Below are 12,743 nucleotides of genomic sequence, written 5' to 3' on the forward strand. Positions count from 1 at the left end.
CACTTCTCCAAAGAGTGACAGTGCTCCTACAATCAATAATGTATAATCTGAACTAGGGCCTTCGAGGGAATTCTTTGCTCTGGCACTGCAACCTGCATTTTCGTTGTCCAAAGCATCAGTAATACCAATTATCTTGGTATTTTCAGGATTGCTTTTTGGTTTTTTTTCTCACTTGAGGTTGCTGTGGGCACAGTTTAGGTTACTTAGATATATAATTTCTATGTAAACACTCAACCTGTATGTGAAAGTGTATGAGTGATATAAACTGAAGTCTTTGATAAAATGTGACCAAGCTACACCTACAGTTTGTCTTGTATTTTAAGTAAAATAGCACAGATAATAATGACAAGACTCTAAATTAATGACTCCAGCTTGAGGGTCTGAGAGAATGGAGCTGCTTTTAGAAGGTGCCTCTGGTGGTACAATAAACCACTGGTGTCCACAGAAGTCAGAGCTTCAAGCACATACACTGGGATTCCCTGGGGCAGGATGCCATATCAAAGTGTGTGCAAAGTGAAACGTTCATGGCAGTTATAGTTTGCTAGAAATATACATGCTTTGAATATACTCGGATAGTAAAGCACCCAAGGCTTCTGCAAACTGCTTTTTTCTTATTCTGCCTATATTACCATATCTGAGCCTCTGATTCTGAGCAGTATAATAATCCTGGCAGCATGCTGCAACGTCCAGATGTGTCACACATGAATAACTGAGACCCAAGGTGATCAAAGGAATTGTCCAAGTTCTGTCAGGAAGTCTGCAGCAGAGCAGGGACTTAAACCAGATGGCCCATTTCTCTGGAAAACTTTAAATATTGAACTAACATGCTGCTGGCATGTCCATACCAAAGTGCAACAGTGTTTTGCTGCAGAGCCTGCCTGTGATTTAGCTACTTTAGGTTATTTCTGATCCCAGGCACAGCAATTTAAGAGGCATAGGATATTTCCATGCAGGGAGAGCCAGCGGTTGGTACCTGGACAGAGCAGTGAAGCCGCAGAGACTGAAAAGGAGACAAGGAATGGGTCAACACGCAGCAACCAGAGGGAGAAATATAGGCCTAAAATTTTGCATTGTTATGGACACAGAAGAAGAGTCCACGTCTTAACTTCATTATTGCAACATTACAGGAAGGGCAAAGTTATCATTTCCTCTTGACAATGATGGGACTTTTGCACATGAGGTGTCTCTGATAAATGAAATACAAACTCCTGGAAGGCATTTTCCATTGAAGAAAAAATAATGTTTTCCTGAATGAAATCATTAAAGCTTCTCTTTTTACCTACAGGTAAACCTGCTTCCAGAAATCCAGCATTTTCTTTGCAGAAAAGAGGGATTATGCCAGATAATAAAAGCCTTTTCAGGTAATCTGATTTATTTAAATCTGAATATGTGATGATGGTCTTTTAATAGTTGTCACAGGAGGTTTCTGAAATGAGACTGTCAAGCTTAAAATTCCATTTTATTTTTAGCCATGAATGCATAGAGGGAAAAAATGAAGGATTGATAATCCATTTTAAAAACTTAAATATAGATTACAATTATACAGTATCTTTCCAGGTAAAGATACTGCATTGTTCAGCTATTGCATATTGCTGAAATAATTTGACTGTGTCTTTGTTTTGGACTGTTTTGTGTTAATATAGTATTGGTATTTACACTTCTGTGCCCTGAGTTTGGTGTAATATGTTTGTTCAGCTTTACAAAAATGTTGTGGCATGGAGAAGGAGTAGGAGTCAGAGTTTGGTTCCCATCCAGACATAATTTACTGATAAAAAGCCTTTATTGTGTATTAAGATCATCAACCAGAAAAGTTTAAAGGTTATGGGCAAGTTTCCAAAGAGTTCTAATTTACCATGGGTAAAATTCATCTTTGAATAGAAACTGGAAAAAAACTGTTGTGCACTCTATTAGGTCTATTTAGGCTTCCCTCTCTTTCCCACTATTTAAAATATATATACTAAATTTAACAGACAGAAAGGATTCACTGCATCTCATTTAACCATTTAGAAGTTAGGTATCTTCTGAAAGCAGTATTCTAGTCTTCCATTTACGTCAGTGGAGAGAGACACATACCTACAAATGCTACTTCTTTTTATTTTAAAGTATGTATTTAAAATAGGTGTGTTGAATTAGTCTCTGCAGATACTTGCTACCCAGTTGTGTCTCACCTCTGCCTAGAGAAAATTGGTAGGCCTTGCTCATGTCGTAACAGATTGCATTTGAACAGCATTGGTTTGCCTTACCACTTGAAGAAAGGCCAGTTGCAGTGGTTTTATTATTTTACCAGCACAAAACCACAAACACAAGTGGCACTTACTACACACAGAGCTTTCTCTTTAAAATATGTGCATTTTCACTGCTGTCCATAAACATGGTATAAGCCATTTTGTATATGACTCTTCTATTTAGCTGTTCTGTGTTTTCTACTGTACTGGGTTTTCATGGCAAGCTTTTGGTAGTGAGGGGCCACAGGAGTGGCTTTTGTGGGAAGCTACCAGAAGCTTCCCTTACGTCCAGCAGAGCCAATGCCAGCCAGCTCCAAGATGGCTTTGCTGCTGGTCAAGGCTGAGCCCATTAACTGTGGCGGTAGCACCTCTGAGATAACATATTTAAGAAGTGAAATAAAACAATTGCACAACAGCACCTGGAGAGATTAGTGAAGAAGGAATGGGAGGAGGTGCTCCAGGCACTGGAGCAGAGATTCACCTGCAGCCTGTGGAGCGCCCAGGGCCAGGAGAGGGGGATGCCTGAAGGAAGCTGTGACTCTGTGGGAAGGCTCCTGGCAGGACCTGTGGAGAGAGGAGCCTGTGCTGGAGCAGTCTGTTCCTCAAGGACTGCACCTCATGGGAAGGACCCACACTGGAGCATTGCATGAACAACTGCAGCCTGTGGGAAGGACTCTCCTTGGGCTCTCTTTCTCCTATGAGGAAGAGACCCCATACTGGAATGTGAGGAGTCCTCCCACCAAGGAGAAAGGAGCAGCAGATGCAATGAGTGATGAACTGGCCGCAGCTCTCATTCCCTTCTCCCTGCATCACTGCAGGGAGGAGGAGGTAGTGACTCAGGAGTAAAACTGAACCTGGGAAGAAGGGAGGGATGGAGGGAAAGTATTTAAAATTTAGTTTTATTTCTTATTATCCTACTCTGGTTTGATTGGTAATAAATTCAATTAATACCCACACATTTTTTTGCCTATGATGGTAATTAATGAGTGATCTCTCCCTTTCCTGACTCATAAACATTTAATAACAGTTTCTCTTGCCTGTCCAACTGAGTGATAGAGAGGCTTTGGTGGACACCTGACACATAACCAAGGTCAACCTGCCACAACTTATCTTCAGAGAAGGGCCATTTGTAAGCATCTTATTCCTTATTCATATTTTTAGTTCTTTCCTGGCAAAGAGAAAAGACCTTGTGGCTGATGTTGAAATCCCATTGAAATCGAAGTAATACATGTGCTTTGCAGCAGGGATCTGAATCTTAATCCACACAGCAAAGGAGGATTATTCTAGCGCTGCGCTGAAGAACTCTCACACAGGAAAAGGCCCATCCCTCACTTTTCTGTTACCAAAAAGAAAGGTTTGAACCTAAATTAGTTGAAGCATTTTAAAATAAAAAAAAATTGTATCTCTTAAATCTAGGTATCTCCACATCAGCATGTTGCCTAGGGCTGAGATAGCTATTTCAACACAAGGTTCTCATGACACTTAAGATGCTATGGAGAGTCCAGCATGCCCAGTAGAATGGGCAGATTCAGCATAGGACCCATTTCCTTTATGGTCCAGCAGCTGGAGGTTCAGATGGATAGCCTGGCAATAGATGTCTATTTGTGGATACTGAATGCAGCACTTGGTATTTAGAGTAAGCAAGCCTGAAAGAGCATTTATTTTCAGCATAATTCAGGATTTGATGAATTGCTCCACACTGACTGTGTAGACTACACTGATGTACACTGACAGGAATGGGAACTTAGACTGTGATACACAGTGGGGTCATCTCTGTATAGACCAGACCTCAGAGCTTCAACCCATAAATTAATCCTATTCAGTATCATTGGATATGTGACATGTAATTTAGAATGAGTGGAAATCATCCATAAAAGGTGAAATTAGAATCAGAAGGGTAAATTATTTGATTTTAGATTCAGTGGACAAAAAGGCATAAGTTAGAGCAAACTAGTCTAGAGGTGAGACTTAGATACTCCCCCTTCCATTCATCTGATAAAGTCAGCTCTTTCCACTTCTTTCTTGCTTGCATTCTCCAACAGATCTCTCTTTCCAACAACAGCAGAGGTGCCAATTAGCAGGATTTGTTTGATCCTAATTTAAAAATTATTCATAGAAAGAACAGTTCTCATCAGTATATCCTCCACAGAACAGTTTGTTTCCTCTCAAATCAGTTATGTACTTTCACTCTTGTGTGCTTGAGTCAACAGGGTTTCTCTGCAATTCCTGTTAAAGAGGATCAGTTGATTTGTTATTACTGTCATTTAGTCAGCCTTCAAGGAGCCAAGCAATTTCCTGTAAAAGGGAAAACACAAAGAATTATGTTCTCTAATTAAAGACATAGTAAGTTGTAGAAAGAAACACCAGGCAGCAAGGCTGAGAAAATGGGATTACTGGATTTACTGTGGCTGTGACAGTGTTGATGTTGATAAGCTGTGGTGAAATGGTTTGGGGTTTTTTTAATGTTATTTTATTTCTTGTTGTGCAACTCTTAAACTGCTAGGCTTTGTATTTAAGACAGCACGCCCATTCTCATAACCCTGTTGTATAGGAAAGGAAATGATTTATACAAAATATTAGGCTAGTGCTTGTTTTTGGAAAATGTTTTTGTTGGTCTAATATTTCTTATTGCTCCTCTCTCTGTGGGGCAGGGAGAAATAATACACATACCAGTGATGACTGCTTTTTAGGAAAGAAGCTGGGAAGAGAAAAAAGTTAGGAAAAATCAGTCTGGAAGAAGACTAGAGGAGCAAAAATGTTAAAAATACATGCTGTGTGTGGATAAATTGGATTAAATTAGATTACCATTGAAGACAGGGCTGCTGGAAGATGGGCATGTATGGGTTTTGTGGCAATGGATTTGTGAAGAGGCATAAGAATAGTAATAAAGCTTAGAATTCAACATGGAAGACTACTTGCTGCACAGTCTGAGAGGATTATTTGAAGTTCTGCTTTTGCAGGGCAGTTGACCCAGATTTTACTCAAGTGCTTGGTGTCTTACTGTGTGGGACTTGGACCTTGAGAAGGTTCTGATATAGCTAACGGATAAGCAAGGAAGGCTCCTGGAATTTATTGCTGCAGTAGTTGTAGTGATCTGGAAATTAAATCTTCCTGCAAATGACCTGGACCTGGAAGCTCTCTGAGGTTGAAGAATGACTGTCAAAGAGATTTCAGGTGTTCATACCTGGTAACCCACCATATGTGGGCTTAGAACTGGGCTTGGCTGCCTCCTGGAGCTACTCCCAGCCAAGAGATGGAGAAGACTAAAGTCTACCATGTGAGCAGAATTGCCCAGGTTTGGTATAGGGCACATCCTGATGCATGCACAGCAAATACTGTATTTGACAGGTTTTGCCTGAGAAAGTAGTGGAACTGCTTATAGCATTGCTTCCCTAATTTTCCTGTTCTGTAAGAAATCCAAATTAGTCTGTCTTTCCATGTAAGCATATGCCTCATTTCATCACTTCTGGTGCCCAGCCCATGCCATGTATAGCTGTTTTCTCTACTCATGCAAATAATTGATCCTTTTTTGAAGTAGTACTTTTGTCATATACTTCCTTCTGTGTTTCTGTTTATTAGTGTCACTAGTGCAGAGACTTCATGAGTGTCTGCCAGCCTTGTGCACTCCCATGATCTCCTGCTGGGCTGGCCAGTAGCGTTAATCGCACAGAAGGTCTTGGGATAGGCATGAGCCTAATGAAATTGTATGGAAGGGAGAGCCAAGACAGTCCAGCTGTGTGACTCTACTCCCTCTTTGTGATATGTTTATGGTCTGGTGCTAACCCTGTGCTAGCTTTCTTCTCCTGCTGCCTGTCCACAGTGTCCTTGGATTACTCTGGAGTCAACATGAAGGTTGTGACCTGAGGGTAGAAAGCAAGGCACAGTAGAACCACCTGTGGAAGAGAGAAGTTATAGATCAAATTCATTTTCTGTTGTAACAATTCAATATCTCTGAGACAGGAACCTATTTTTTTATAGAGACATGCATTTCTTTTGGCAGCTGGCCCTAATAAATATTTGTACACCAGTTTTGATCAGGTTTGTGACTATTCCCTTTGTGCTACTGAAGTTAATAAGAGCCTCAAGAGTGGCCAATAAAATCAGCATCTGATTTTTTACACTTAATTTGATAATAAACTATGTGGGGCAGGAATTTTTTGTTGGTTTTACAGCAGTGTCAAATCTCAGCTAGGTAAGAAGAGCAACTAACAGCAAATAATAGTTTGAAAAGAAGTAAAATGGCTGAATTAGTTAATTAATTGACCTATACTCTTCTGTATTCTGCCCTGTCACTAGTACAGAATTGTGGCTAATGATGCACAGTCAGTCAGCATTTTCACCGGGTTGCTTTTTCCAAAGTTTTATAACTTATCTGTGTAATTAAGTTCTAGTATGAAGAGTGCACACAGAAGAAGCAGCCTTTCTGAAAAATATTGGAAAAACAATTGGAAAAAACCTCTAACTCTTAGGATAGTTTAGGAATAAAGACACAAACACTATATTAATACTGTAAGTACTGTTTTTCATGCACCTGCCATAACAGAGAGGCAAAAAACATGGTAAGTGATTAATCTAAACTGAAGCTGTATTTGTTGATGTTTCTAAAGGAAAAAATAAACAGCATCATACAAAATGTAGCACTGTCATAATTTTATCTTTTTAACTCTTAAACTTCACAATGAATTTCAGTTCATTTCAACCCACAGTTTAAACTACAGTAATTTCACGATTACAAACCGCACGGACTATAAGCCGCATCTCCGGGTCTTGGCAAACATTTCATTCTTTGTCCATAAATAAGCCGCACCTGAGTATAAGCCACTCTGTCGTTCACAGCGAGGACCCACGTGCAACAAAGTTGCCAAATAGTAACAGAATCACGGCAGGGCGGGGTTTAGTGGCTCGGCTAAGGCTGTGCAGGCTCGGCCCGCTTGGGGCTGCTGATGGGGCCAGGTGGCCCAGCTCGGTGGGGCCACTCAGTAGGGCCGCTCGGGGCCGGCCGCCGCTGCCGCTGGGCTCACTCACCCCGGCCCGGCGCTGCCCTGTGGTGGCAGGTGGGGCACGGAGCCTGCCGGCACCCACGGCGGCAGCGGCAGGCGGGGGCAGGAGCCCCCTGCTTACCCCACTGGCCACGCCCCACTACCTCCCTCCCCACCCTGCGCTGCCGGCACTGAGCTGGCCCCACCCACCGTGCAACACAGTAACCAATTTGTAACAATCGTGAAATCCTGGGTTTTACTGGCAGGTGCTCGACTCGGCACCCTGGCTGGCACTTCCGGGGTTGTAAATGTCAGAAAATTATTCGCATATTAGCGGCTCCTGAGTGTAAGCCGCATTTCCGGGGTGGGAACAAAATTTTAGTCAAAATGGTGCGGCTTGTAATCGTGAAATTACTGTAATTTACCTTTAGATCTGTTTTTTATAAATTGTTTGTTTTTAGTACTAAACCTATGTAGGATAGTTTAAACTTCCAGAAATGACAAGTAGTTTGACATTTCTTAATTCTAAATATCCAGAGTGTGTTGCTTTGAGATTAAGTGTATTACAGAGGGTGGGATCACTGCATTTTTTAATGTGGAAAGCTTTTAAGGGCAGCTAAATCAGAAGTCAGGGGTGGGCAGGATATCAGACTTCCATCAATGTTGACATTACAAATAAAACTCGTAACATATATCAAGTCCATCACATATTACATTTCAAGCAAGAAACCATATTCCAGTGAATCAATGCAAATTTTTCCAGGACTTCACTGGGGGCCAGGATTGCCCCTAGTGTTTCTAGTTTGCTTTAAATATTCATTATCTGTTTTGAGTTTCACAGCCACGCTTTTCTAAATACATAGGTCATAAAATGAGTGCTAAAGGATCTTTCTCTTTCTTTAGCAACCTCAGGGCATAATGTGTAAGCCATAGTACATTAGTAGTCTTTGTTTCAATCTTTTCATCCAAAAATCAAATGGCTAACAGGAGGTGATTGAATGGGATAGATCTGCTTTCTGTGACAAGTCTCAGGGCATATAGTGGCAGTAGTTCAAGTGAAATCATCTATCCTCCATAATCAACACTGAAAAATGGAAAAAAAATTGCATTTTCAATGCTAATTGATTTCACAGTTATGCAGCTTAGAGCAGGTTGCTGTACCTGATTGAGCCAAAGGTTACTAGGCTTTATTATGACCAAAATTCCTTGTCCTGGAGGACTCAGAAGTCTACCTAAGAATCTGTGAATGCTTTTTAGGCATCTCCTAATGTGGATCAATATTTGCAGCTGTGAAACCCACCTTTCCAACCTATGGAGGCTGAAAAATTGCCCAGCTGTAAATTCTAGAAGAGGACCAGGTTGTAGCAATGCAGCTTGCCTGGTCTGTATCACAGATAAGCTCTTTGTGCTCCAGCAGCCCACACTAGTAAGGAAAATGGATGATCCCAGAACAGAATGCAATATGGAGTTCTTCTGACTCACTGAGGTGCCCTGTTGGAATGCAAACCTGCAAGGCTGACAGAGAGGGCCTGTAGTTCAATATTTCCTGACTATTGTACTGTAGAAACTGCTGGTGACAAATGACAATGACATGAAGTGCCATTCTCTTTTTTTTTTTTTTTTTTAATGTCAGAGAATTGAGGCTCCTGCTGGAAACAGACTACCACTATGAAAATCTAGGAAGACATTCATAAGGCTTCTGTGCAGATGGAAAGGCTGCTGTACAGTTTCAGCATCAATGTACTTTAAGGTTCTAAAGCATTGTTTTTTCTGCTAAAAAGAAAACCAATTAGATAAATACCTTGCAAGTACAAATGTGCTGGGTTTACAATTTCCTTTCATGAAAGAAATCAACAATGTGTTGGCTCAGAAAAAAGCAGAGCACATGCTACATTCCATTCAATCTCTACCTTTTTGCTCCCTTAAATAACCAGGAGCTCCCAAGGTGACTCAATTGCTCTTGAAGTGTTTGTGACAGATTTGACAGTTGATGGGCACTTGAGAAATAAAATGACCTTTTTCTCACAAATAATAGTCTTAATTGTTCGTTGCTCCATGTTTGAAGTGTGTAAAATATGCAATATTTTTTATGTAATATAAAAAGTCTATTTGATCTTGCTCAATGTAAGAAATTAACTAAAAAACTGATATGGGTTTTTTTTCAATGGCACCATTCCAGAGATGTCAGCATCAGAAAACTTCTTCAAGCTTTGTGTTTTTTTCAAATTGAATGCAGGTATCCAGCCATAGGTCTTTTGCTTTACACTGGAGCATCAAAAATGGCAGCAGCAAAAAGTACTTGTGGCAAAGCCTGAAGCTGCTCTTCAGGAAAAACAGCACTTTATGTAACATCTCCTTTACTGCATAGCCACTGTAAAAGGAAAAATTATCTTCTTTTGTCTGTTTTTTTTCCTTTGATCTTTGGAGTCTGCTATAAAAATTACTATTTACAAATTGCAAATGATATGATTTGGAATTTTGAAAGAGGTAATGTATCTGGAAACAGTATTAGGGTGGTGGAACTCTTTCTAACTTGGTTTCTCAAGCTGTCTGACACATCAATTGCTGAGCCTGCTTCACCTCTTCCACTAAAAAATGTTGATGTTGTTTATATACTTCAAGAGGACTGCTTAATTAACAACAGCTTGTAAAGTGATTTCAAGATGGAAAAACATGGCAATTACTGCAAACAGTAAAGGCACTGCAGGCTAATTTTCATTGATGATAAAGTTGATTAACAAATACATAGCACTAATAAACACTGTTACTGCTTTTGAGTGCAGGAGCAGGTGAAGAGTTGCCATGAGAACTGATGCAGCTGAGTGTGCTCAGTTCAACACTTCTGATGTCTCTTTATTATTATGATAATTGTGTTCATTGATTACTAGGAGTAGATTTACCAAAGTGAGGAACTCTCACTCCCTCTTCACTCTGCCTGATCGTGTACATGCTCTGTATCATCTCAAAGGAGTAAGCACCTAGTGACAGTCTCACTTCTTCTTAGAGCCCCCTTATGATGGGCTGTCTCCCAGGGGGATGCCAACACAAAACCAATAAAGGGGTGTAAGGCACCATACAAATTGAATGCTTTATAGAAGAGGCATAATTTATGAGCATTGCCCTTTTTTAGTTTTCAATGCTAATCATCAGCACCCTGAAATTTGTTTAACCTTCTCTTCTTTAAGACCTGGCAGATGAGTTGGTTGGTTGGTTGGTTGGTTGGTTGGTTGGTTGGTTGGTTGATTGATTGGTTGGTTGGGGTGAGGGGGATGTGGGTGGTTTTGGGTTGATTTGTTGTTTTGTTTTTTGTTTTTTTTTAAGTTGAGGCATTTTGCAATGACTTAGGGTAATATTAAGGATCTTCTACCCTGTAGTTTGAGAATTCCAGCACAGTTGTGTTTTTCATCTGTGCCTACCCATTTGTTTTACTTTGTTATATCCAGCTCCAAGAAATGGTCTACTGGGTAGTAACAAATGAATTAATGTCAAAGTAATCTTTTTTCTTTCCCTGAAACAGCTAAAATTCTCATTTAAGAGGGATAAATACAGGTACACAAACCTCATCTCATTATTTTTAAACTCTGTCTTGTGAGTTGTTACTTATTCCTTTAACAACACAATTAGAAACATGTTTTTAAAAGGAAAAGACACATTGCTTTCTCTTGTGTAATGATCTGTATAGCCCTTCTCTGCCACGGTTACTATTTTCAGTAAAATGTTTACTTTCTTTTAAGTAGCTAAAGTGATGCATAGGAGTAGTTACATGGGATCATTACTAATTACCATGGTGAAATGACATTGTCTATCCGCAGGGTAGAAATTACCATAGTAAAATGCCTTTACGTCTTTACATGAAGTCAGATATGGAAAAAAATACAACTGGATTTTAAAGATCTGGTTCCTGTGTGTGTTCAGAAGCAAATTTGCTAAAGAAATTATTTATTGGGAGTTTACTGTTCTCCTCCTGTTGTCACTACACAGTCAAGTAAGTACAGGAGTCTGCTTTTGTCACTGTACCATCAAAAACCAGGTAGTCACTTGCAAAGTTCAAATCAGTTATAATGCATAACACAACAGAAAGATGTCAGTGTGAATATAATTTGAGCATGACATATTCTATTAAATAACTGCCTGGTTTTGATTATTAGAGCCTTTAATGCTGATAAATGGTGCATGTAAGGCAGAGGACCAGATTAATTCTAGATCCCAGTTGAGACTAGAAGGTTGAGCCGAGCTGATCTGATGAAAGCTAATAAATACAGACAATCACAATGTTATTTTAATAGGCTTTCTGGGAAAATGAATAGTTTTTTTACTTTAAATGTCTGTTTACAGCTCATCATTGGGAAAACAGCTTCAGTTTTATTTTTCATTTCATGTACCAAAGTTGAGAGTGCATGCTTTAGAAAAGAAGCTCTACAAATAAATTCATAACATAGCACAATGCAGTATATCATTAAAAAGAAAAGTAATAAGGTTTGGGAATATTTTGAACAGTTTGATTTTTCCTGACCATTACTTAAAAATTGAAATGTGAGGTGTGTTAGAGTTAATGAAAACTACCCTGCATAAAATAATGACACAATGAAAGGGCTTTGTGCCTTTTTTATCAAGCACAGTAAAAGCAGAAAATATATGCCACCCCTTGACTGATCTCATATCACAACATTTTGATTACTATTAACAGTACATACCTCAATAAGCTTGAGAACTGCTTATTGCAATAAGCATCTGTCCTGCTCCCACTGTGTTTGGTGGCAGAACTAAGACTCCCATAGGCTTCAGTACCTGCAAATTATAGCCTTAATGGTGAACACAGAAACTAGGATATGTGCTTATTTATTGAGCTATGTTATTACAGTAACAAAGTCCCTTGGTTCTTAGTCAAAGAAATTTCTTATTCCCATTAACTGTAATTAGTCCTCCATGAGAAACTAAGTTTTGGTATTCTATATTTGGAAATTAAGGATTTCAATTTTTTTTTTTAGAAGGAAAAAGAGGATGTTTTTGTATGCAGTATTGCTGCACTCACCTCAAAAGTGGGAATTGCAGCTAAACCTTTCAGCTTGCAGCTGGAAGGGGGTGCTTGGTGGGGCTGAAACTCTCTGCTAGCAGATTTGTCTCAGCATTTGTTATTTTACATTTTCGTCAGATGTTGGTAGCTCCTCTCTGTCTATGGTGTTTTATACATTTGATCCTTAGCAGCCGGAGTCCACCTCTGCTTTCAATGATCTGCTGACTTCCTTTCTCATCCCCTTGGTACTTTTTCAGACCTGCAGCTCCCACTTGTCACCCCAGACTGTTCTGGTCAGCCTGGACTGTCAAGGGCCAGCACCACAAGAAATGTGTCCCAGGGCAGCACAGCCACTGAGCAGGCACGTGCCTCCCATCTGCAGCACTGGTGGAAGCAGAGCATGAGCACAAAGCTGTAAGTTAATGATAACCCACCCTCAGAAACTGCCGGTGCTTCAGCACACAATTATTTGGGAGTCAAGGATGCAGAATGCAGTAAAAGAGGAGAGCACAGCAGATGGAGCAC

General features: G+C 40.0%; 1 protein-coding gene across 1 annotated transcript in view; it reads left to right on the forward strand.

The window, feature by feature from the left end:
* CPED1 (cadherin like and PC-esterase domain containing 1) overlaps positions 1 to 12,743 on the forward strand; it is a 146,761-nt gene that overhangs the window by 34,824 nt on the left and 99,194 nt on the right. The window contains exons 5-6 of the mRNA XM_033059148.1: positions 1,286 to 1,361; positions 12,476 to 12,632. Of these exons, the coding sequence (XP_032915039.1) occupies positions 1,286 to 1,361; positions 12,476 to 12,632 (233 nt within the window). The remainder of the gene's footprint in view (positions 1 to 1,285; positions 1,362 to 12,475; positions 12,633 to 12,743) is intronic.

This window comes from Catharus ustulatus, chromosome 4, assembly GCF_009819885.2.
Source record: "Catharus ustulatus isolate bCatUst1 chromosome 4, bCatUst1.pri.v2, whole genome shotgun sequence".
In the NCBI taxonomy this organism is placed as follows: domain Eukaryota; kingdom Metazoa; phylum Chordata; class Aves; order Passeriformes; family Turdidae; genus Catharus; species Catharus ustulatus.